At 43.4% G+C, this 26,997-nt stretch overlaps 1 protein-coding gene across 1 annotated transcript in view; it reads left to right on the top strand.

The window, feature by feature from the left end:
• Positions 1–2,383: 2,383 nt before the first annotated feature.
• Positions 2,384–26,997, top strand: part of LOC124407728 (myosin-13-like) — a 76,094-nt gene continuing 51,480 nt past the window's right edge. The window contains exons 1-2 of the mRNA XM_046884161.1: positions 2,384–3,076; positions 21,658–21,866. Of these exons, the coding sequence (XP_046740117.1) occupies positions 3,025–3,076; positions 21,658–21,866 (261 nt within the window). The 5' untranslated portion in view covers positions 2,384–3,024. The remainder of the gene's footprint in view (positions 3,077–21,657; positions 21,867–26,997) is intronic.

Raw genomic sequence — 26,997 nt, 5'->3', positions numbered from 1 at the left:
TACCTACCCGTATGATCCCGTCTCGCTGAGAGACAAAGCGTTGAGAGAGTCTTGGCCACCGAAATCCGGACGGATCACCGCATCAGTTTCGCGAACGTGAGAGCAGATCGCCCGCGTAATTTGTCGCCGGGTCAATACGCACCCACCATCCACCCTACCCTACTTTCCTTTGTCTTGTTCATTTTTCACTTTTACTCTGTCGGCCAAATTTTTTTCATCCACCATTTTATCCCTCTCTTTCGAACATGTTCGTCTCGCGGTGTTTTCGATTTGCCGCACGACGGGCCTGACTTGGACATGGGTATATATATATACCTAGGTATACAGTGTGTAATATATTGAAAGGCTAGTCGATCGAGTCGCGACGCTAAATCAGTTTTCAAATTTTTTTACGCCACACGACACAGACACTCTTCCCAGACACTGTCAGCGAATCTTTTCTCTTTCTTTTTATCTCACCTTTCTACCACTTTTGTCAAACGACCCTATTCGCTGCATCGACGTTTCTGATATATATAATATTGTACATATCCGTCTGGAAAATCAAAACTTCTTCCATAACATTCGTCACAACTATTTTATCACCCGATATAGCTGCGTTGACATTTTTTATCAAATCTTACCCGCACAGTTCAGGCATCAACGCTTGTCACGTGACATCACGACACCGGGGGATATCTTTGCTGACTTTTGCAATGCCGGAAAAAAAACAAAAACAAGAATAACCAATAATTTGCAATCATAAAAATGGCATAATTTTTTTCCTCGGCTTCGAACAAAATCGGAGATGTTTTTTCTCCTAGTTCGCGGCAAAGTAGTCCTCGTCAAACGGATGGCAGGGGACATTCGAATCCAACCTCATTAAGAGCGGGTGATGCTGGGCGATATTATAGCGAGCATGACGGATGATGCCAGATATTAGTTTGTATGATGAATAGTCCCGTTCGTCTGCACCAATCATACCTATGATTGTCGGTAAAAGCTTTCCGAGTCCTTTTTCCTCCCGCAATTTTCAATTAGAATATCATTCATTTCGCGAAGTGATGTAACAACGTAAACGGAGAAGTACAGCCTCGATTTTATTTCATTAGCTATCATTGTGCCGGTAATAACAATAATGATACCTTTTTAACGAAGTCCAACTCTGCGTGACACGAGGGCTGTACTCCTCCTAACTTTCAACTGTTGTAGAATACATGGTGGAAGTTTTACGTCCCTATTTCGCAACCGTTAAACCATGCTGTTCAAACGTTTCAAGAAAATCAGGAGTTGAGATGCCTGCCGCGGGAGGCAAGTTCGCGTAACGTTCTTGTTAATTCGGGACAGAAACCTTAACGTGTATTGTCGGTAACGCAGCAAAATTCGGACGCAGTGGATGTTAAATTCAAAGAAACGTTAATAAAATACCGCTGAAGCACGCAAGCTCGAGCTTCCAGATGGATAGAAAACAATTTCGAGAGCGAAATACGAGTCTATAAGAAAGGAAGTCGATCGGGTATTCAGCTTTCGGGATAATTATATAGAGCGAAAAAATTCTTCCGCATGAAAATCTTTTCCGCATATATTTTTGCGACAGCTCGTTTAACAAGCACTGCACAAAGAGCGTCGATATACAAGGTCTCTACACGAAGTTGTATCGAACTGGATTTTTCATAAGCCGAACAGAGGAACGTCAAAGAAAAGAAGTTAACGTACATTGATACAAGAGCAAAGAGAATTTCAAGAGTGATTCTATCCCGTGTTCGTCGGAATTGAAAAAGATATACCTACAAGGCGGTGCCCCGTCACTCAATAACGTTATTCGTCGTGACATCGGGTCGAAAGGTGCGAGGGTGGAGGTACGCGAAGGTACGATAGTTGTAAGAGGAAGGAAACGTGTGGAAGTCTGAGCTCATAGAGAGCGAGAGTGAAAGATCCATAAAGTATTGCGCCCGCGGTGGATGCTAGGCGGGGTGGATTAGGTGGATACAAGGTACAAGATATCAGTCGGGCAATTTATCGAAAGGAATATGGAACAGCGAACTGTTTCCAGTATTCTAGGCATTAAGCCCTACGAACGAGACCAACAATGGGCCTAATGCGGATGAATGATGATACGTAACAAACCTTATTCAACAAAAAGTTTTGGTAGTAAATTGAATCCAGTGCTCTAGCCTCTCGGTCCTCCGAGTAGGTGGGCAGGCGGGGTGGTGGTGGGGGTGGGGGTGGGGGTGGGGGCGGGGGTGGAGGTTGAGGTTGAGGCAGCCGAGGCAGAGGACGGAGAGTGTGTGGTAGTAGGTGGTGGTAGGTGTAGAATAAGATCATGGGCCTGGCCGTTGTTGCGTGCGCGCGAGGCGAAGGCGATAAGCGCATGCGCGCGATCCAAAGAGGCTAGCCACCGCGCGGCGACGCTCAGTCTCGCCTGTCGCAATCCGGTGCAGATATACGTGCAATTACCCTGTCAACGGTACTTAAAATCTCCGGCTCTCCGTCGCGGCGGAGCTTTTGCGAGACAGGTCGGATCGGACCCGGGGTTTCGTCGAGTGATCGAAGGGATTTCCATATTTTTCTCTATTTTCACAAAGGTGTTTTTTAAACGGTGCGGTTTTCGCGGGCTGAGAAAATTAACCCGTTACACCCCCGTAAACGAGGGTTGCTGACTTTGTTTTATCGGGGGGTTTTGAAAATCTACGGAAACGGGGTGACGAAAAAAACGGGGAAAATCGAAGGGGTGAATCCGTTGTTGAAAGGAAAGACAGTTGATTTCCGGTGGTGCGAAACGCGTGCGATTAGACCGCGTCGTACGCTGTCTGTTTGCAGCGCACCTTGTAGCGGCAAGTGAGGTGAAATCGTCGTCACGATGCTCTGACATTAGCGCCAAAACACTGTAGTGAATCTTGACTGAATTTGAAAGGAAATATACAGTTCGCCTAGTTAATCGCCTGCACTCGCGAGAGAGAGGAGGCGGGGGATTTATCGCCCGCAATTCCCCGTGACGAACCGTCATTAGCCGCCTCTGAAATCTCGACAATTTCTTTCAAGATCATGGATCGCCACCTGTGGCTAGGCGTTATTCTGCTTTTTGCTATTTCACAAGGTAAGTTATCACCTCGATCATCCGACTCACGTGACGACGACAATAATCCCAAAGTGCGACCGCAGAAGTGAGGGAAAAGCACCATCAATCCCCCAGATTCGGGTCTGACTCCTAATGAACGTAGAACCGAATCAGCGTAGTGTAAAGTGAATTATGATCCGCTCATCTTGTGTACCTGAAAAGTTGAACAACAGCGTACGGTTGTAGCAAATAGTGCTAATAAAATGCTGGAAAACTATTCAGTTGTAAAAATGTTACGTTGTATATAGAAAAAAAAAGCTACAACCGTGAGTGAAAAGCTCTCGTCGTCTCTCGCCGTCGGGGACCACGTAGCTTGTAGTTTCCGTGTAAAGACATGTGTGCAGACTCTGTCAGCGGGCCGTTGACAAGATAGAGTCGAAAATTTCTTTCACGCTGATCGCTGTACCGTGTTTGAAAAATCGCGACACATTTTTTGCTCGCTTTTTTTCATACCGCTGCTGCCACGTTTCGTCCCTTTGAACGTGACGTACGACGCAGATAAATCTCGCCGACCTTTGACAGACGATATGTACATACATGTATATTGATATATACGTAAACGATAATTTATATTGACATAGATATGCACGATCATCTCCTTTCGCAATATCGTTCTGAACTTTATACCGAAATTTTTCGTATCTGCCGCACATAATTAATCGGCGTGAAGTTCTATGTATAACGGTACTGATGAAAATACATCTATCATATCCGTAGGTATAAAGTAGCCCCCCAAAGAGGGTAATTTTTATTCTCTCATCACGAAACTCGCTAACGAAGCATTTATTATCTTAATTATTTTTACTCAGCGAAAAACCAGATGTAAGTATAATACATGTATATACATATATATATATATATATATGTATTTTATGGACATGCAGGTATATGAATTTATGTAACAGACCGATTTACATTAGTGGAAGTTTTATCTTCTCCCGAGGTCTAAGGTTTGTATACATGTGCGTGTATATACTTCAGAACTGCAGGGTTTGGGGGAGGGGGGAGGAGCTGGATCCGAAGATTAATCGAAAGGCATCAAGTCAAATGCTTTCGAGGCAAACGTAACCCAACGCACCTCACAAACTCAGAAGCCACCCTATAATTTGGCAAAGCCCACAATAAAGTAGGCTTGAACGCTTAGCTTAAACATTTTTCTACACTCCTCCGGGTAATTGATTTCTCTTCCCCGTCTCTCTTAGCACGCGATTTCAATGAAGTTTGGTATCGACCCGATGTGCTCCATGTGCTTTGATATTTTTACTTTAAGTGGTCCCAATTCATTCGGCTAGAATATAAAGAGAAAGCGGGAGAGAGTGAAAAAGAGTCAGAAAAAAGTAAGAATTCAATAAGAAGGAAATGAACATAGAAAAACCGGTAGTTTAAATGGCGGGACGATTCGGGTGTATAAATTCACTCGGACGAAAAAGCGTTGGCAAATGCAATTTTCACCGTCTCCATCCCCGCCACTTCGAGTGGAAATGAATTCGACCCTGTGTGCACTACGCTGAGGCGAAACCGATGCTATTTTATCAAAAAATATATGTGCACACGTGTCGTGCGGATTGCAGAGAGAATAAAAAATATTGCAATTTGTGATTCATACCCCATTCCGATCATTATTCTTCTTTGTCAGGTTCAAGTCGCATCAATAATACCTATCCCCTTCATTCGGGGATATATCGCGTTTGGCAAGGGTTTTCATTCACGCGTCCGTCAAGCGCTGCTGACAGTTTGAAAAACAAATAAAAAAAAAAAAAAAAAAAAATACGAAAGCAGATGAACAAAATTAAAAGTACGGAAAAAAACAATCGAAGCGAAAGATCGATTGAGGATAAAAAAAAGAGGCGAGAGGGAGCGACGGCTTGTTATGGTCAGAAAATCTTGTCAACTAATTGTTCGCCGGTGAATTTCGGGCGGCGTGGCCCGATCGTTTGCAGCCAAGTCGCGTTTGGCCAATTTAAACGAGATCACTTTTTGTCGAGGCTTAACAGGTTTCTAATTATTTGGCACGTCGAGCGATACTCGGCCGCCCGACAAGCACAATAATTATCGCCTTTTCCCCCTTGGCGGGGTGGGTGGAGGAGGGCGTTTTAAGATCGATCACTGGAAATGCACCACAGAATGAGTATTTGATTAGTGTCGGGGCTGGCTGCACCTTCGTTAAAATTAATTACACGACGATCAAGGCGCCAGGATAGATAGCCGAGGTTCGTTCTCACCCGCGTACCGCGAGGCGATCATACGTATACATATACCTTATATCATATATGTATACCCAAGGTAGATATAAACATACGAAGTGAAGCTGTAGCGAAACAAAGAGTTTCGGAGGGATCGCCAGCGATTCGGATAAAAAGTTCTTATTTTTCTTTCCTCTCCCTGTGTTTTTACTTTTTCTCTCATCTTTCTCCTCTCTTTTTACAACCCATGATACGGCCCCATGGTGCGAGGCCAACATTCACCCACATAAATACACGGTACCGAGACTCTTGTTTAAATCCAGGGGCGTGATGATGGGGCTGGTTTCCCGTGTAGGTTTCAACCTGGTTGGGCAATATTTCATTGTTTTATTATTAGGGCGGGCTGCAGGGGTTCGGCGTGGGGCAAGGCAGGAAATTCTGGAGGAAATGGGAAAGGCGCGGGGCAAATGACGACAAACACGACGTATGTATGCATGCATGTATGTATGGATGTACGTTATAAGTAGCTGAGAATGCGTACTTTTCTCTTGCGCGAATATTCTTTCCTCGTCCGCGGGTTCAACTCGGACCCCTCGAGCACGTGCCTGACGTTTGTTACACCGAAAAGGCTAAGGACACCCCAGGGGTGAGGACTCCGAGCTGGCTGCATAACACGCGTGCATGCCCAACTTATTCGCAACTCTCCAGCTGCTTATCCACGCCATGCATGTTGCACGTAGCTTGCAGCTCTGCCAGCACTCGCAAGTCGTCGAAAATCGGTTCCCGGTTGTGGGTATCCACGTATTGTTCTCGAGATAATCGTAGATCTGGTCCCCAGTTTAGCTATGCGGACCATAGACTTGGCTACGAAACAAAACTGACTCGGAAGAGAATTAACAGGATAATATTATCAGCGGCGTCACTTTTAGGGTGGCTCCGAGATGAACCGGGAGTGGCGAACGGCCCGTAGCCGAGAAGCCGGGGGCGGGAGGCCAACACTGTGAATACGAGAGTACCCTATAAATAATTTCATGTCCTTCACATGCGAGTTTGAAGCCCTAGATCCACGCCGGCTCCTTCGTGATCCTTCGGTTCCCCGAGAAAGTTATTTACTCCGAATTCCTAGACCGCATTCTATCCACTACCCAGCGTGGAGTCTATTTGATTTTCGAAGGATACAAAATGGCGTCAATTGTTGCTTTAAACAAATTACCTGCTACCACCGACGTCCTCTTGAGCAGCTAGCCTGGGAATGCAATTTGCGTGCGCTTCTTCTGCACCCATGTGCACCTACTTGGGTTCGCAAGCTTCGCAGGAAAATTTACTGCATCAGTTTCCGCGATCATTCCTCTGTATCATCGTGTCGTTAATTAAACTGTGTCACTGTGGCAGCGAGTTAATAGTTTCCACGCTTGTATGCCTAGGACTCTAGCCGGTTTATTACAGGAATTAAATCCTCCGCACCGAGAGCGTTTCGTTGCCTGTACGTATAACGAACAACCGGAGAGTTGGTAGCCGTTCAAAAGAGGATTAACAAATTGGTGACGCAGAGGCATGTTTAGTCAGGATTTATCTGGGCAAAAAGTAACGGCCCTCTGGCGATGCTTGGAACGGTTACGGAAAAGGATGGGACCATTCAGGAAATTGTTGGAATCCATTAAGCACTATACCGAACTCAAGAACTGTTATGACCATATTTAGATATACGTTACACTGCGTTCAGAGCTACGATTTACTCGGAGTTATGACTAAACATGATGTCGCTCTTTAAAAATCTTATTAGTATAATGGAACTAAAATTTTTTACCTGCGCCACTCGTGTTATACTTTGTAATTCACACATTTTTATTTGGAAAATATTTTCGTTGCAGATGGTTACACATGATATATACGAGCAATTGTATGTCTTCAAAATTCATGCTAATTTATAAAATAAAATGAGAAATTTTTTCAAAAGCTAGAAGACATGTTCGATCGTTATACTTGCGATCTTTCAAACATTTCGATCGCTGTGAAATTCTTGGCAACTCTTTGTCCATGTATCAAAAATAGATAATGAAAGAGAATGACGGGAAGTGGGTGCGATAGTTTACATCTGAGGGAGAGCCGAGTATCCGTTAATCGGTTATTTGGGCCAGCTTACGGGATGGTAAACACGGGGGAATAAAAAGAAGAGAGGCGCTTCGGAGCTTAACACTTACACTTATATTTGGAAGTTCTGGGTAGAACGGTAAAAGTCACGTACACTCTAGCCCGTCATCTGTTAACAGTGATAAGTCCGGCTGTTAGTCGGAGATCAATGGTCAAATCGACTGGTTCGCCGCCCGGCACTCCGTGGCGCGTAGCAATTTGTCCTCGCGACTCGAGGATATAAAAAGAGCTTCCGAATTCCGGGGCCGGATTTTAGCACGAAAGAGCAGACGCAGGATGCCAGAGACATTCGTTCTGCCCGTTCCCATTCCGGGTAGACAGATGCGTTGAAAAAGTGTATCTATTAATTCAAAGCTACTGTCTGCCGCGAAAAATCGAGGCTTGAAACTCTCTTCGAAGGTACATACATATGTATACTATACATACGTATAAACGCAGGGGTACACTCGGAGCCAAAAACCTTGAGACAGCGTGAATTTCCATAATTTTATACCGGGCGATAGGAAAAGGCTGAAGAAAAACAGAAAACAAGAAATACAGTTTGATATAGCAAAAATACGGACGGAGTCTGATTTATTTGGAAAATTTGCAGAAATTGATGTTATGTATTCAAAATACGTAGGTACTTTCAACACGCTCACCTTGCCGCATATACATCGTGTTTGAATATTCGATTTACTTATTCTCTATCTCTGTGCTCTGTGTGACAGAGAGAGAGAGAGAGAGAGAGAGAGAATATAAAGTGCAACGAGTTTCGTGGTCTCCGAGATCATTGGATTTATTCAAACGGCAAAGCTAGTACGGGTATCTAGGAAGTTCTTTATTCACAGTTGCATGAAACTTGTAGTGTATACTATGTGACATAATCGGATATCGAACTGGGATTCGGTTCTTCGTCAAACTTTGTATACCGACAACTGAAAGAGCCTCGTACTTTGACGGAAAAATATTTGCAAAACTCGACACTCTAAAAAGTTTCAACGTCTTAATAACGGCGAATAAAAATGCGTATGAAATTTACATGTTCAGGTTTCCCTATTCGCGATCGAAGTTCATTACGAGCGAATTGTATTTTCAAGAGGAATGAAAAATGATAAGTTTTTAGTATTCTTGAATAGTAATAAAGCTTGTCTTCCCTTCTCGCCTTCAGTGATGTAGCTCGGATTATACGTAAATCGTAACTGATGTAATCCCAACCCAACCTAACCCGTCACGGATAAAAGATATCAAGGATATAAAAAATTTAACGGACGACCTTTTAACGTGTGCGCATTGCAAAAAGTATATTCAGAATATTATTTCACATTTTGTATTTAAATGTACATCTTGCAGAGGGAGGAAAAATATTTCTAACAATTTGCCACGTGCTACGAAAGCTTTCTCATATCCGAATGTATTTGAAACTCCAACGACGTAATTATTCATACTATATTCATACTACATTCGTATTGATAATGAGTCTGTATGGAGTATATAGGGAGAGAAAAAGATGCAAAATACCTGGGTGTAACTTTTGATGAAAATTTAAATTGGAAGGTTCACGTACAAAATACGTTCAACGAAGTTAGATATCTGGTGAGTGTCTTTGGTAGGCTAAAGAATATTGTAGATTACCCTATCACACTGCGCATTACGCGCTCATCCATAGTATTGCCACCTATGCATAATTGCCTGGAGGGAAATCGAGTATGGAAATCCAATAAATTTGATTCGCAAAAACCAATACAAAGTCGTAAACATCATAAACGATAATGTAATGTATGAAGAAAAAAAATAATAATAATAATCAGCATTAGACAATCCTTTATATACAATAATATACATAATGATCTGAGACTGGCATATACCGAAAGTAATAGCATTACGAGAGAGAAATCCAAAGCGTTACCTGAGCGCAACTTAGAAATCGGTAGGAAAAGCTGTACTTTTGTGGCAATCATACATTTTAACAATCTACCCAACGAACTCAAAATATTATACATGTAGTTATAGGATAACGGCTAAGGTGAAAGTAAAAAATAGGTAATCGAAAATATAACGATCAACTGATACGTAGTAGTATTATTGTTATTGAATCTGAGTTTTTTTTTATAATTAACTAAATGTACGTATCCAGCGTTTCAGTATAGCTTGATAATAGCGGAGAAAACCAAAGAATAATAATTATTAGGAAGAAATGTAAATGGACCGGTTTTTTTCTTTACGTTTTATACAAGAGTCTTATTTCAACAAAGATGATCTACCGGCGGTTCGTCGTTTGGTGGATCAATTGCAAAGAGTAGTGTTGAGTTCACAATTAGGCAAAGTGGTTCAGCCCTGTAAATATATCATTCGCGCATAACGATTGCCGAGTAAGACGGAACGCCATGAGCAGCCGACGTTTTCGCGCTCACGGGTTCGTGTAATTTTATAACGACGTAACATTGTCCAATTTGTGAGAAGCCGGTACCGCCGCTCTGAGTGAATTTGCTCTTGAAGAACATTGAGAATTCCTCTCCTGAAACAGTCGACGCGATGCCGTCGTCGAATTATTTCCGCCAATATGGTCGTTAATTATCGGACCTGTGATGCCGTATCTCATACTGCAAGAAACGTTCAGATATCGCGGTAATTAGGCATTATCTTCAAATTGAAGTTTCTTCCGATTGCAACTGTGTGCAGACTCTCTGATCGTAAGAAATCGACGATCGTGTTTGCCTAGAATAGCTGATGCTGCGTAAAAACTGTTCCAAGGATGCAAGCACATCGCATTACCCTCACGATTTCAGCCGGGACGTTTCTCTGTACAAACTTTACCCACCTTAATCGTATTTCGCGAAGTATCCGGCGCCTGGACGGTCATACTAGGTACACGGTCCAACGCCATAGAGGAGATAATTAGTCAATTACTAATAGTTTCAGTCCCGGGCTTCGCAGGTATATAATAGGCACATACTCGATGCAGATGGCCATAATCCTTCACGTATATGTATGTACGTACGGAGTTGGAAACTATAAGGCACCACTGGTGCTGCTAATAGTTTACATGTTCAGCATCAATGTTCGCCCACTAACTCAAACTGTACATTATAAGTTCCTGTTTACATTCGGAGACCAAAGTTCGACGTAGCTTCGGTGTCGCTCACTACTCACGAAAATTCAATCTGGCTAGGTGATGCGATTGAAAGGATATATACGGGGCACGATGTGATTACCGGACAACAGATAACACCCCGTAGGATCGAGTCCTTTCTCACCCCTTAACCTTCGACTTCAGCGTCTGTGGGATAAAAATTCCACGTGTATTACTATCACAGGCATACCGGCGGATATTAAATAAGGCTCGGACTATAATTTCATATCAAGGATAAAAGCCATCGCTTTCACAGAGTCCGACTGCAGGATCCGCGCGGTTCGTTCAATTGATGCGATTAGTGCTTGTCCGGGTTGTAATATCAAAAGTAACCGACTTACGCGAGGGGCTCGTGAAGAGGTACAAGGATTTTTTTTATTCTTTCATCTCTCTCTTAGCTCTTTCCGTTATTCCCTTTTTCTCGTTTCCCCCTTTACGACTACCACGAGGTCGCGGCCACTCCAGGTCCCATATTACGTACAACGAAAACCTAATTTCTGAACTGTAAATAGGTATACTAACCGAGGCCGAGGTTGAAGGGAATCCGTAAAAACAAGAGCGGGTATAGAGTCACTCACGAAGATCGCTGCTGGTGTGCGTGGTTGTCGGTATTCCCGCCCTCCGATCTGCGCTAGCCAGAAAACCCGCCGCTCGTTCTCCTGCTTCCTGTTACTTTTACCGCCACCTTGCGCTCCTGCCTTATACTGCAGTAATTAAAACGAAAGAAATATTAACCGGCTTCTGCCCACCTGATGGTGATCAAGAAGCGTCGAAAAGTGCCCGAAATAAAGCGCAACAATGTCAGCCTTAATTTAGAGGGATGAGGGTATATAACAGAGAGAGGAGAGAGGACGTCTTAATTTAATGGAAATTCCGGGCATGCAGGGCTTCGCCTAAATGACAATATTGAGAACAGGATCATTCCTGTACACGCCGGTAAAAAGCCTTCACACACTTTGCAGGCATGTATTACATGTAAAGCGAACCGGTTTATAGTTTTATCTGCAGCTGGGCTGCAGGGTGAAAATTGAGTGAAAAAATTTTCCATCGCTTTGAACAGAGCACTTTACACCTGATCTACGATCATTTTTCAATAGCTGCTCCGAACGATATGCAGATTTTAAAAGGATAGAGGAAGGACTAAGGGATTACTTCATCGCTCATTCATACCGCGCAGTATACGTATACCTCTATGTGTATACCGCTTGCCTGTGCATATATACATGTATATCTGTAATACATCTAGCCAGTGCTGTACTCAACTTGGGGATTTCGCGCGCCGACACCTCGCTACCTCGCGCACACGTAGACTCACTTATCATCGTACATACAATTATCCCCATTTATCTCCTCGACACAAGTGCCACTGCCACGTACTTAGTCTTTCTACTCTGTTAAGAAACCCTACACCGTTCTCATCAGTCTAATGTACGATTTACGCGAAGACGAAGCTCCGCGAAAGTTCGTTTCTTGTTCTAATTCTAAAGTGAAAAGGAATCGTTGTATCAAATTACGAGTATTTCAGCTGTTACATCCTGCACATTGTGAATGTGCATTTTATACAGTACGGAGACAGTCGGATGACGCTGGGAAAGGATAATTTGCTTAAGTGCTCGTTTGAGTTGAAGACGATCAGGAAATATACTCTGTGGAACGGTGAAACACGGCTAGCTTTTGTTTGTTATGAACGATCGAGATTCGGAACATTAATTTACGATCAACTTAGCGGCTGTGAGTAGATAAACAAGCTGACCGAGATGAAGAAGTCGAGAAAGAAGAAGATGCGCCGTCGTCTCGGGATTCACAAGATTTACTGGAAAAGTAGCGAAAAGACGCGGAGAAAGAAGCACTTCCGTACCGTGATATTTCATTGAATAAACAATGAAAATTCTCTCAGCTCCTTTGTATCTTAATTACAACGTTAGTATCATCGTAACCGCCGTCAATATATATACGCGCGGATGAATAGAGCTTTTTTCGAGACAAGCGCCTCGATATCGCGGCCGTTTCCCCTCTATTCGAATTCACATGTCCGTGCTTCGCTTTATCCTCACAGGTAGACACCAACGTCCTATACACGGATATATCCTGTCGGGTTCTCAATAAATTTGAAATCATATCCGGCGAAGAGTGGCTGTTTTTTCACGCTCAACGCTCAGCCGAGGCACTTAAAATTCCACTCAACCAAGGTGTGCAGATTTCGAGAAACGCTTTCTCGAAGTGTGTCTCTCACGCGGCGGTTGAAGAAAATAGAAAATACGGACAGAGATAGGGAGGAGGTGGAGGATTGGGAAGTGAAAAAGTACAGAAAAATGACGACTGCTTTCAGGGTTGCTCCAAAGTCTGAATATAATTACTCAACGTCGTGTACCTATAGTAGGTATATTTATATCCCTCGGGATTCGAATGGGAAGCAAAACTGAAGAAAAAAGAAAACAGAAACCTCCTGAAAAGTCGACAACTGATCGTGAAACTATTACCGCGCTACATGCAGCTGAGTTAATTGGACTATAAATTGGTAAAGTCTGCTCGGCACGTCGGAAGAAATTTCCTCCTCCTCATCCTGCTGCTCCTCCACCCCGCATAAGCTGGCGACCTCGAGTTTTACTGCCCCCTCATATCGTCGCTTCCGACATCCCTCGGGCGACCACACTTCGTCCGAAGTGGAGGGAACGGGGGTTTTTATTGTAGATTTTCGCAAATATTAATTTGGGTGAAAGATAAGGTTAATTCGAGGGCTGAGCAATTACTTCCCCAGTAGAAACCCGTTGAGGTTAGCTTAGCTAGTCCCGGGGATCAACCGTTCGAGCAAACCTGCGGGCGGGCGCGCGTCACGAACCACTCATCCTTCCTTCCCACCATAACCGTACGAACTCTTCGTACATAAACCCTGGCCGCCTCCTTTTCCGCCCTGCAGACTACGACCCTGGGACAAAACGCCGCGCACCCCCGAACCGACGCGACGCTAAGAAGGAGCTAAAGTGTTTGTTTGACAAGTCTGAGGTTTGTATCTTCAAAGGGTCAAACATAGGCTCCGTATGCGAGCATATGGTGGCGGGTTATAAATAGCCCGGGGTGGCCTATTGTGGGATATGTAAACTTCGGCATATAGTAGGTATACAGTGATAATGCCGGGCTCTGCGGTGCAAGGAACTTTTGGGAACCGTCTGCCCAAGGGTCGGTCGTAGCTCCGGAAACGCCTCTGGTGACGTACGGCTATTTGCATTGAGAAGATTACGTAAATATAATAACGGCTAAGCGCTGCGCGCGAGTTGCAACGACTGTCGAAAGTCGGAGCGCAACCTCCGAGGAATCTCACCGAGATGATCATCTCCTTGTCTCGGGGCCTCGCATTCCTTTCTTCTTAATTTAAATTGTTGTCGTTCCACCCGACCGAAATACCCTCCACTCGCACCTTAAATAGGCACCTACCCCTCTAACGTGCCGCGATTTATGGCTCGCAGTGCTCCTCGTGCACGCTTTCATCCTTTATGTACAACGGTATTAACTCATCTCGTTCGAAACATTTGTTTTGATATAGATATTCAACGCGCCAGCTAACTTCGTCTCTCACTTCGGTTGCGATTCGTTAATCGTCTTTTCATTGTGAAACTGCACGTCGGACCCTCAATTAAACCTCTTTCTACGGTATAACGAAGTCGACTCTAAGCTCCACTTGATCAGATCAATGCAGCGTTCAAAGCTCCAACATTATAATTGCGGAAATAAAAGGCTGGTATATACATACACGTTTTTCTCCACGTGGCAATGAAATACCAGCAAATGTTGATGTTTCCGAGAGATGAAAACGAAAAGATTGAAAGAAAGAAAAGAAAAAAAGAAAAAAGAAAAACTTCAACCAGGAATGAGTTGTATTCGGAAACGAATCGATCGAATCCATAAACCAGTTGGCAAATTGTCTCCAAGAAGCTGCTTTCCCGCGAGACGATGGAAATTTCTTCTTGAACGACGTCCAACTTCCGAAGGCGGATGATATACTATCGGAATTAACGATAACAATAACGAGTAATTCGCGGGGGATCGTTCATCCGAGTATTCTGCAGCCTATTACATTAATCGCCTTACGGTCTTGCTGCTTCGGACCAGACACATAAATCCGCATCCACCAAAGATACGTGCAGACCAACACCGGCCGCTGCGCTGCGGCGTTATTCTATATCGCGAGGGGCAAAACCGGGTTACCGCACTTAGGTGTTAGGTTTTATTAGATCCCTCGCTAATTACTCCCCGGCGAATATCGCCGGCAAACTTCTGACCGCCCCAACTCGGGACAAAAAATGTTGAAATCATTATTTCGCTTCGGAGAAAGTTGAAACTACACACCCTAAGCTCTGTGCCTATGACCCCCGTGTGCACCGGGGGGTAGTCGCAGAATTTTGAGTGGTATTTGGTCCGGCTTCAGCACACGTAGCCCGCCTAGATATATACGGCTTGAACATGCTTGAAACCTCCCTCCTCCCCCCTTAATTAATAGACCGCACTAATGAAAAAAACGAGTCACGTATCTATAGGCGCGTACCGTTGCTTCTAATGGCCGCACGCATGTGCTCACCGTTCGGCAAAAAGCCTCAATGGCTTTGCTTGAAATTACTAAATCATTTATCAGGGGTCGTAGGTCATCGCTTGGCAAAGTTTTGCGCATGCTATCGCTGATAAACTGTTTTTAAATGCTCCACTCGCGTATATAACGAAACGCGATAATTTATTGATATGTTTTTGCCACGTACGTACATTTTTTATCTCGACCCATATGTCCGTGGGCCAATTTTTGTTTCACTGTATAATGTAGGTATACGTAACGGGGAAAACGGCGACGAGGCTTAGAGAGATTTCGCTGCTTTTCCCATGCGTGAAAGGTTAGATGACATTAGCCATGCAACCGTACGTTGTTCTTCTTCGCTGTAACGCTAAACCTCGGAAAATCACGACCTGAGAAGGACTGCTACGATCAACGAGATCCGGACTTGCTGCAGCATCCTGCAGGATCTATCTCTCAGAGAAACTTATACAAACTCGCAGGGATATTCAAAGGCGTTTCACGTCTCTGCGCCGCCGAATTTCATCCAATTGGCTTTCCGGTTCCGCGGTCAACGCGGTTACTTCCAAGCTAGTTCTCGAGGCTCCCCCTTCCCCCCCCCCCCTCCCCCCTCTTCCTGCAACGCTTGTTAATTATACGCGAGAAATTGTATGCAGAAATCCATTATTACGCCGTGCTTGTCAAATGCAGCTTGACTCCGCCGCTGCGCTCTTGCCTCAGTCCCCCCGAATTCTAATGAACGAACCGCATATACTATACGACAGGTACGCGTGTACATACTTCATTTACTAGCAAGGCTTCCGCTTTCCTCGTTTAAATGTCGAGACCCTTCGGAGGGGAGAATTGCACCGCAGATGCATTACCCTGTGAGTCCCTGTGCCTGTTGTACTGCTTTCGTAAAATGAAGTCAGGGAATCCAAAGAGATGTCACCTGGGCTCGACTGGCTGTTTCTTCTTTGGTGACGTTACAAAAATTACTCCTCTATGATTAATGGTGAAATAAAATTGTGGTATGGAGTTACTAATAAACCCCTGAGTCCGTGTACCCGCGACCAACGTTTTACCTTTGCCTTTGAACCGCGTTCGGTCTTTTTTTTTTGCATTGGAAAAAAAAACAATACAAAACCGAAACGTAGATTGCTTGTAATTGAATTTGTATTTGGTATGAAAACGGAATGAGTATACGTAGCGTGAAATAACTCTGCAGCAAGAAAGTAATTGCGATAAATTTTCAAAGTGGATAAATATTAACGAAATAGACGAAATTCTGCAGCTATATGTATGTACGCGTTCAATTCTCTCTCTTTCTTTCCTCGTGGAAGCAGATGACTTTGCCTGTCCAACGGATATATAAATTCAACTACGCTAAACCGAAATGAATTTCCCCATCGGATGTATCCGTGTGTGTGCGTACAGCAGAGCTGGAACAAAAAGCGGATACTTTCCGAATTGGATTGACATTTTTCAATAATTCGATCGTATGCACCGTACGTCTCACCTCACGTTATATGCACGTACGTGCATATCGCGTGACTGTTTTAAAACCCCTATTGTACATTATATGATGCATAGACGTAGCGTGCAGATCATCCAACTTTAGTTTATGCTCATTGAAACGAACGGAATAGACGAGCAAAAATCGGGCACAGCTATAATTACGGCGAAATTATAAAGCAGTCATGTTTTGCCCACTCAAAGGATAAGTTAGGAATAATTTACGAGTTACGTAATTGTACCGTGAATTAAGTTAATGAAAGCGGCGAAGTCTGGATGCTTTTCAGAAGCGAAAGCTTAGGAGAATTTGAAGGACGTGTTTTATGCTTGAAGAATCGAACAGCGGAAATTCTGCGTCGCGCTTCATTCTTATACATTTGGTTACGTACTTTACCTTCGAGTTTCATTTTTTTGCTTTCAACTTTTTTTCTTCAATTTCTTCTCTTCTCCGCTTCCTTGTCCATCGTTTTATTCCATTCTTTTTCACCAACGTTTCCTTCGTCCTCGCATATACGAGAGAGCGGAAAATAGTAAAGGACACTTTTCGAATGATGGTAAAAGTACGTAATCCTATTCCTTTTGTTACCTTCGGTGGCATCTGCGCTTCTCTCATGATCCAAGTATTACGCTGTACACGGCAGGCTCCTCATGTATATTGTTATTCATTTCTCGATCGTCCAATTTTATTGTTTTCCGCCGAATATGCATGTTGCACGTACAACGTACGACTCGCGCAAGTGTTGCGCACCTAACGATAAGTTCTACGTGTACAGGCATTATAAGCCGTATGGTTTGGCGCATGGCGGGGCGGGCAGACATGCGTCAAACAAAGGGGACATATTGCACCCGCCGAATTGCTGTCGGTTGTGTAGGACCACTAATCCGGCTGTAAAACATCGCAATTTCAGTTACTCGTTTTATCTCCGCACGAAACGCATTATTTACGCGACCCACCATTACAATTACGCGCTGTTGTTGAAACCGTACTTATGCCGAATCCACTGACCAGCCGCGGTCCTCGAATCCTCCCATGCGGACCAAATTCAACGCCATCGTTCTTCTACAGGTATACATATACGTCACAGTATACATATATGTGTATCAAGTTTTTACTGAGAGAAAAAAATTCACCGGCTATTATCGTATGTATGGGTATTCGCGCGTCCTCGTACAGACAAAATGAAATCTGTTTGCCAGATGATGCAGCGTCCAAATCTAACTTCGACCCAGACCCTGTTCATTTGTCTCGCGTTCAAGAATAACCGGGAAACTTGTCAGGCGGTGCTGTGTACGTGCTGTATTATTTATACCTATACAACGTCTATATGCTAAGGGATATTGCACTCGGATGTGCCCATCAAGCGAATTTATTCCTGTTCGTCTTTCCGCGGATACACAACCACGCTACTTTATTTCTCTCATCATTCTCGTTATTCTGAAGTATGTCCGCTCGATTGGGAATTTTGGCGAATTTTCACTCTGGCAACTGCAGCTTTCTGATCGTGCGCAAGCTTTTCAATTCATTCACATTAAATTTTTGAGCCATCACCTTAATTTTAAGATAAATTAAGTCATCAGTGTCGAAATATTATTTTAAGTGTCTATAAGCATCTAAAGGGTCTATAGACGTCCTCGCCAGAAGCGGCACGTCTTTTTTGGACGTCTATAAACGTCCTTGCCAGTCAAGGGGTTAAAAAGTAGACAACTAAAATATTAAATTGTTAGGATTGTACTATTTTCTTATTCTTATGGCTTTCCACGTACCGAGACCTTTGTACATTATGACTTTCCTGTATTTTGAACTGAGATTTTGAAAATTCGATTCTCTGACTCTTGTATTTCACAATCGTTCAACATGTTTTTTCAACCTCCAACCCACCCGTGAAGTCTTGTATGCAGGATGATTTCAAGAATAAATAATATTATTTGCTTTTGTTTTTCATTCAATTTATCCAAGATTTATGGGCCAAGCGATCGTTTCACGTTATGACATTTCTTTTGAACTAGTTTGTCAGGAATATATACATTATATTACAGAGTATATCGATTTCTCGGGTTTAATTCACGGATTAGTGGGTCCCCGGTTGGTTTCGGGACCTACGAGGTACTTGCCGGTTAATGTCTTAGAAAAATGAAGAGGTCCCCGGGGAAAAGTTTTAATTTTACTCGCAACCGCGACCCGGGTGTTCCCGGCCCCCTCATAGTTATAGTAGTTAGCGAAATCTCGGGGAAAAGCTCTTTTACGACGGTCGGGGTAAAAGGCACAACAACAACAAGACGTCGCTCGACTCTCCGAAGAAATGCTTAACCACCCGGCAAGGGGGGAAATAATCTACGCCTCGGGTTTCCCAGGGTCTATCTGTATACATATCAATAAAAATGGCGACATTGTGAACGTGATATCCCGGGACGCGATCGGAATATCGATTTGTTATTTGGCATTCGACTCAGGTGACTCGAATGGTCAGAGCGTCTCGCGTTCGAGCGGGCGAACGAACCGAGGAAAAGAACGAGAAGGGTTAGAGTAGAGAATTCCTCTGGTATTCCAGAGAAAGATAGCGCAGCCGGGGTGAAAGTGCCTGAAATATATCGCCGATCAGAGCGCGGGAGATAACTGAGCGGGAAATTGCGATACAAATTTAGCCTAGCTCCTCGCGCTGCGGATGAAAATTTTTTCCTTCGACCCTACGGAGACGAGAAATTCCGGCGATTTCATTTAAAAATGAATTAAATCACCTTTTGCAGTCGAACAAAATGATCAGTTTGTATCCCGTGTTGGATGCTTTTGTTCAAATACTTACCTATAATGTTTCTATAAATTATTGAAATAAAATTGTACCGTTTTTTGTGACGTTTATCGATGTCAATTCTATGCGTTGAGTCTAATTTTGACTGACAGATTCGAGATATAGAGATTCGAAAAAAAATTACCAAGAATGAAATATGAACATGTAACATTTTTTAAAATTGAATTTTTTTTCCAACGGAGTTGTATGTATGGAAAATTGCGATGCTCGAGTTGGAACGCTCTTGAAAAAACGAAGAATTTTTACAATCCAAGACGCCTATCATCCCCGCGCCTGGGGAGGGGCGGAGAAAAGTGAAGGGGGGTGAAAATACGACGGCGTTACATACCGCGTATAGGCCGATCTCGAATTGAATTGCCAGAGTATAAAAAATGGCATAACCGATTTTCACATGCCGTGCAGTTCTCGTTTGCATCGCAGATTTTCTCAATCACGCATAGAAAAAGAAGTTCTCGCGAGATAAGCTCGATCCGCTCTCGCCGACTACGATATAACTTGGAGAAAGTCTAAATCGCTTTACTGTTGGCGCTCGGCGCGATTCAAAGTATCCAACCGAGCGTAGCGCACCCGGTCTAATTTCTAATTCAGACTTAAGTTATTACTTTCTTACTTGCAAACCGGCGAAATTATCGATCCTCCTGGCGATTGGACGCCCGCCTTAGACGACATTGCCTTGGCACGAATTGGCTCATAGATTCGCCAACATGTATCTATGTAGGTATATGTACGTGTGATATCAGCGGCGTTGAGACGCGTCTCAGCGAAATCGGACGTGAGAATAAGACCGACGTCGGTGTTTTCAAATGACCCGTCGTAAAAACGTGTGTGTATAACGTGGATATCATATCCGAAAAAATGATCAGAGTAACGTCCAATTATACTACGAAACTCCACGAACATTCTACGCGAATAGCAAATCCTACTTTCCTGCAGCTCGAGTCTCTTCGAATAAACGAAAATTGTCCAATTAGGTTTTATTCCTAGTCTGTAGTAAAGCTTTATATAACTGGATTAACGAGGACTCATTTTTATCGCGGAGAGGGGGCTTCGCGTCAAGAACCACTCAATGAGACACGGGTTTATCCTAAATTAAGCCCTGTCAAGTAGGAACAAAACGAACGAGGACAATCCCAGCGAGACGCGGCGGTGTAGCTGATAATAAGATAATTCCCTGTCAAAATCTTTTTATCGTATTAAAATCCTAGACGTAACTTGTTGTTAGCGTAACGTAAACGGATCTTGTATCCCAAAATACTAGTACGTAAAGGGTGACATGCGAAGGTACATAAATATCACTCATAGCTATACCTATAAGGTATTTAGAAGGCGCAAAGTTCGAAGCCATCTCTCCGCAGCAACGACACCACCATGTAATAAGTAATAAGCGAGGGATTCAAGGTTTGAAAAGAAGAAGAAAACAAGTTTTCACCGTTATTAAGTACCCGGGCTGTTCACAGCTGAGCAACAGGGTAGATTAGGTAGAACTTTTAAAGCGCAGGGCAAGCAAACAAGGCGCGGTCTGGTGGGTTATTGGTTATGGTTTATTATGGGAGACCGCAGGGCTTCGTCGCAGCGTTATACTGCTAGCATATACTTACTTACCCGTGACGTAAACTGATTTAGGGGAAGATAATTATTTTATTTTATTTTTCCCGTCGACGAAGAGGCGGAGACTGGAGACGAGGGTGGGGTAGAGGGAAAATTTTAAGTTCTCTCGAGCAGGGTAAACTTAACGCAATAAAGCCAGAAATTCTTTTGTATGAGTTCATGACGGGAATAAAAATATCGGGAAAAGTAACCGTCCGAAAGAGCTTTTTCCCATTCATATCATAGCGGCGAGGCTGTAAAGCGAAATGCGAATGCAAATTCATTTGTTCTAAACTTACCCCTCGCCTTCGCGCAAAGGCGTCCCATATACGGATATATACAGTGTGTATTACTTTGGAAATCAAATTTTCTCCAATGCTAACCGGCTGGCGTGTGGAATACGTTATAACGTATCTCGAGGGTGGAAAGCCGTCGTTGCAGAATTATCGACGCGACCAGCTCGAGCATCGATTTCCCCGATAATCTTCCCGGGAATTACGATTCCCTCATATTGCTGTTTACCGCTGACGATGGCGAGCGTCCTGCGCTGCACGCGGCTCTAGTATGCTAAATAAAACTAGACTAATGACCAGATCATCGTCTCTAATCGCGGAGGCGGCAGCTGCTGCAACCCTCCCTAATCCTTTCTACCCCTTTTATTTTTCAAGGTGTGAGATGCTTGCGGGACGTCAGTCTGGAAATTTTCCCCGAGGCTGTTCAGAGAGGTCAAGAAGCGATTTTACGATGTCGCTACGACCTGCAGGACAGACCGCTATACTCGGTCAAGTGGTACCGGGGTAACCACGAGTTTTACCGATTTGCACCCAAGGACTCACCGGCGACAAAGACCTTCTCCATCAACGGCATCAACGTTGACGTAAGTATCGCTCTCTTTGACCTAATTAACATGTGAACGAAATGTGTTTATATGAACTGAAGTTTTAACCTTATGTATCCAAATTTTATGCAGAATAATCGGCGAATTATTGTTATATATAAAATTATCTTACCTTTAATTCATATAACGTGTGCATAGCATAACCCTTTCGGAACGGCGGCTAATTAAAGTGGAAAAAGATTTCGAGATCCACCGGTTTAGGAAAGTTTTGAGAAAAATCACATGTTTTAGTTAAAAATACAAAATCGAAATACAATTAAATAAATTTTCTTTCACGACTAAATTTCTTCATTTCCGAATGGAATAATGTGAGCAGTTTCAAATACTTTGTTCATTTTTTCGTCATATTTGTAAAGATTAAAAGTTATATGCAATTGAATTTCACTGCTTTTGATACGTATCATGCATAAATGTATTTTACCATGAAAAGAAGAAAACGAATTATGAAATTTTATAGAGTTTCCCAAATTGCTAAAACGTGGAATGAAAAAAAACCTTCACGAAATTTCTTTACATCAAAGACTTCATTTTCTCCGTTCATTTCAAATTAACGTACAGCCTCTTATAATTAATGTCACGTACATAAACTATTCGAATCTGTACATATACGAATCCAATCAAATGACGAGTACTTCAAGTATTATTATCGATGCTTCAATCACGGCTTTGAAATCCGTCAACGAATGGAGTCTTACACTGAAAGAGAAAATTCATGGAATCAACTAAATGTGCTGCCGTGGGCGACGAAATGAATATACATTTATGTCACTTCAAGATTTGTAGGTCTAACTTCAAATCAGTTGGAAATTTTGTTAGAGCAACAGATCTTCAATTAACACAAACAAATAATATTCATTTCGCCACTCGTGACCGCACATTTAGTTGATTCAACAACTTTTCTTTTCTCTCAGTGATAGATAGGAATTCAACGCTCTCGTGTAATGTCGATTTTTGAATCACAACAAATTATACCCCTCAAATAACCAAATATTAACGATGTAACGCGTGCCGTAATTCAGGTCTAAAATGCCTAAGCATTTTTTACGCAAAAACAAAAATAGTAATAATAATCATTATTCGCCGTAGTGGCGTTAAACAAATTCTTGTAGCACATTCTTGGTATCAGTAAATACGACGATTTGAACCGAGTTTAGTTCAGATCGCGACCAGCAATGAAATACCGCCGATCTTCAGCCGACGATGCAAAACCGTACATCACGAAATCGGCTTTGATTTTCGTCTCGCGCAGCCATCGAACAACGCGAAATTCGACAGTCGGACGTACAAACGTCGTAATTATGGACCATTGGGTGAAAGGTTCTATTAGCATCGGTCACACTTTCCTCGCTCTCTCCCACACCTTCAAGGTTCACCGCCGATTGCGGGGAACCACTGAATGTGGGCGTGTGACATACCGAAGGGTTATATTTGCCAGGTTGCGTCTCACCTCAACTGCAAACACCCGGCATAAGCAAATACCTGTTTACACGACGGTCGCGTGAATTTTGAAAGGGTGCGGCGAATATGTTTGGCGCGAACACTCGGTTCCTTGAGTTTTCTTGGCGCCGAGACAGCAACTTTGTAAGATACTTATTGCAGTCTCTGCAGAAGTGCAGGCGATTGATGGAGTCTGGTTGGATCGCGACTGGATTAGATTAACGCGAATGAAATGATCAGAGAACGTCATTCACATCTTCGCGCGGAAGGGTCGAATTACGATTTCGGTGTGTAAACGCGGCTGTGATTCGGCTTCAGATTGCGCGCGTGTGTTTGTGGGTGTACGTATGTGCGCACGATGGGATGGAAGAGTGAAAGATTAACGTTGTGTCAATAAAAAGGGGAAAGTTCATTTAGCCGGACGGCCGGCATGGCAGGAAGGAAGAGGCTCCTCCGGAATTTCAAACAACTCATTCAGATTATACAAAGGTACCCACTTGGTTAGAGGGATTCCGTTCTGAGCAAGTTGAAAGTACGCGAAGGAAGGATACGTAGACCAGGTTTACCTCTGCTCTTTTGCTCTTTGTGAGCCGTGCGTTATATACCTTACGTCATACACAGCTGCACCCATTGTGCGGAGGCGGGATGAAGACTAAATACCAAGATAAAAACATAAACTTTTGCGGAACGCTTATTTTCCATACCAATTTAATCAGGGGAATAACCTGCGGGCTGGCTACAGTTCAAATATACATGATACGCTGAGGGAAAAAGTTATCGTGATCCTGATTCGTGACACCCTGTGCCAACGCGCTTAATGCTGTCTCGTGAAACGACCCGGTATGTGGCTCAAAGTCGTATCTACCGATTTCGGGAGGCGTTGAGAGAAAACGAAAACGAAAAAGGAATCGACAAGGAAAATAAATAGACGAATGAATAAATCAATAAGGAGAATGGAATGGGAAGAATTCTTTGACTTCAAAGAATGCCAACATTATTCACCAATGAGTATTCACCAGCCCGATCACACGCAGACTTATTACCAGTAATAAAAGTCGGTGTTACAAGCAAATGGAGAAATTTCACATCGCGTGTAAGTTCAAGTTTTAAATATAACTCTCTCCGTCTTCTCCGATGCGGTCTGAAGCATTATTCTCCATTCCGTACAGACACAGCTATGTAGAATTGACCAAACGTAATATATTTTGCTCACTCAGCCTGACGCTTTGGCCATAAAAGATGCACACGCTTCATTTATGGAAAAAGATTTCCTCTGCCGGTCGGTATAAAAGAGTCCGATGATATATGTGTGATAAATTATTGCCATTTCCTTAAAACCGCCTTGTGTACCCGCAACGTTCTTACGACAAAGCTCAAGAATGGGCTTCGAGTATAGGAAGCTCCGAGAAATTGATCGTTGACAAATACTGAAGCCAAGAATTCGATCCAGCCGTATCCCATTATGAAAATTAAGTGCATGGAAACTACATCCTACATTGTCCTCTTTGTTATCGTATAATAATGTCAAAAAAATGCAGTTACTGAAAAGGTTGAAGATATACCAAAATCAGCTTGATTCTATAAATAAATGAAGTGGACAGATGATTCAGTCAAGTTATAATTATTTTTTGTAAAATGTGTTAATCAATCACAATCACGAAAATAAATCAACGATATGAGATGCTTTCCAAAATTCATTTTATCATCCGATCGTTAAAGAAATCTCTATAACTCAAGTCAGGTTATAGAAATTGTAAAACATGCGTGTTTCAACGAGTCGAAAAGTTGGTCTGATTCCAATGAACCTGACAAAAGGCATAGAGAGCTGTGGATATTTCCTGATTGTACTTGCACCTTATGGTACGAAATTGTGATGTATGAGGCGGCTCGCGAAGTCTGATTGAAAAACGAGCTGGAATGGTTACGAAACACGCGGCGTGTAAAGAGCCGTAATAAGACAGTATCGTTTCCATTTCGCGTGCGTATCATAAACACGTATCGCGTAAAATGCATGACGCGTAGCGAGGCTCGTACAGCGTGAGCAGACGAAAGGGAAGAGGAAGAAAGTAAAGAGAAAGATAGAAGGAGAGAGGAAGACGAAAAGAGTGGAAAAAAACAAGAAGGGAAGAAAGGGAGGAAATAAAGTAAAGGAGAACGGAATCGGATTAACAACGCGAGTGGACCGGAATCTCTAGGACGGAATTTCATCGGAGTCAAAACACTTGACCCGAGCATTTCCCTTGTTTGCAAAGCCGCGGTCTGAGCACATGCCTGTCGTTCTTTGCGTACCAGCATACAGATCTTCCATCCCTCTCTTAACCACCATATTTCCCAGGGTATCGTCTCGTTCTCCCCAGCTCTGCATCCTCCTATACCTACTATGGACTCGTTGCAACGGTGCAGCCTCGGAACGACTCTGCGATCTGAACGTCGAATAAGCGTCTCAATTATTTTCTAGAGAGAGATTTTTTCCACTCTTTAAGCATCTTTCGCGACGAGAGATTAAAAGCGGCTCGCGATTCATTGCACGTGGAAAAAAATCGCATTTGTTAAAGTTGCTGTAAAATTGTTGTAAAGTTAATATCGTCACAACAACGGTTAGAATATTATTGAAATTACAGGAAAATATCCTACGATAATCATCATTGACGGTCTGAAAAAGTTGAGAGTTATTTTTTCAATGCACCAAAAAAAAAAAAACGCAGCATTTATCGTCGTCGTTCATTCTGGTCACGCATATACATATTATATATATTTGTATAATTGAAGCGAAGATTTTTCTTCCTAATTTCGCTATCGACTATTGTAGCTATCACGAGATAAAAGTCTCTATCCGTGATCCTTTACGACGCGTTGCAATCGTCATATGGCAGCTAAAGCCGCGTTTAACTCAGCTAAAAACAATTGTTCGAAAAGTAAAGTGCAAAGATTGAGTCGTGGCGAAATTCGTCAAGACAACCTGTGGAACGAAACGGGGAAAGAAAAGGAGGGCGCAAACAGAGAGAAGGACTCTGAGAGTATTTCACGCCCCGGTATCCAGTCGGTATTTTTAAAGGACCTTGCCAAATTGTGTTTACCCAAGGGCCGTTGGAGGTAGGGTGTAGGAGCGGCGGCGGGCGTTCCATCCCTTATTCAAATGTGGCGAACAGAGTTATTCCTATCAATGGCAGTCCTCGGCCACCAAAGCGGTGGTCCGTTCGACACCCTGGAGCCGGGAAACCCGGTGTCCCGTATCCTCGTTACCCTCGACAATCGCGGGTTGAGGGTAATTAATGTAACCGCGACATGACGCCGAGCGAGACAAGCGAGCCGGACCCCCGTGATAAATACAAAGTGAACATCTCGCCGGTGAATGGGATTCATCATCTGGACCCTCTCTGCGCCTGATTTCGTAGCATCAAGATAGCATTACACTGACGGCATTGTCCAACGCTGGGTTTCGCTTGCTCGATGGTTGCGCCGCGTCTCTCTTCGGCGAATGCATCTGCTGCACCGCCATTCGCGTCTGTACTCGATGCAGTTCGGTGCAAGACCGTAAGCGTGTGTGGGAGTAGCAGTCGGTTGAATAAACTTACGTACACCGCACCCTCGCCGCCTCGCGGTCGAGCTATTCGAATTATTTTCCGCTGGGAATGAGCTGGGCAACGAAATGGCAATAAACCGCACTCACCAC

This window comes from Diprion similis, chromosome 6 (assembly GCF_021155765.1).
Source record: "Diprion similis isolate iyDipSimi1 chromosome 6, iyDipSimi1.1, whole genome shotgun sequence".
Taxonomy (NCBI): domain Eukaryota; kingdom Metazoa; phylum Arthropoda; class Insecta; order Hymenoptera; family Diprionidae; genus Diprion; species Diprion similis.
The sequence above is the reverse complement of the archived record's forward strand: the minus strand, read 5'-3'. Positions and strand labels throughout refer to the sequence as shown.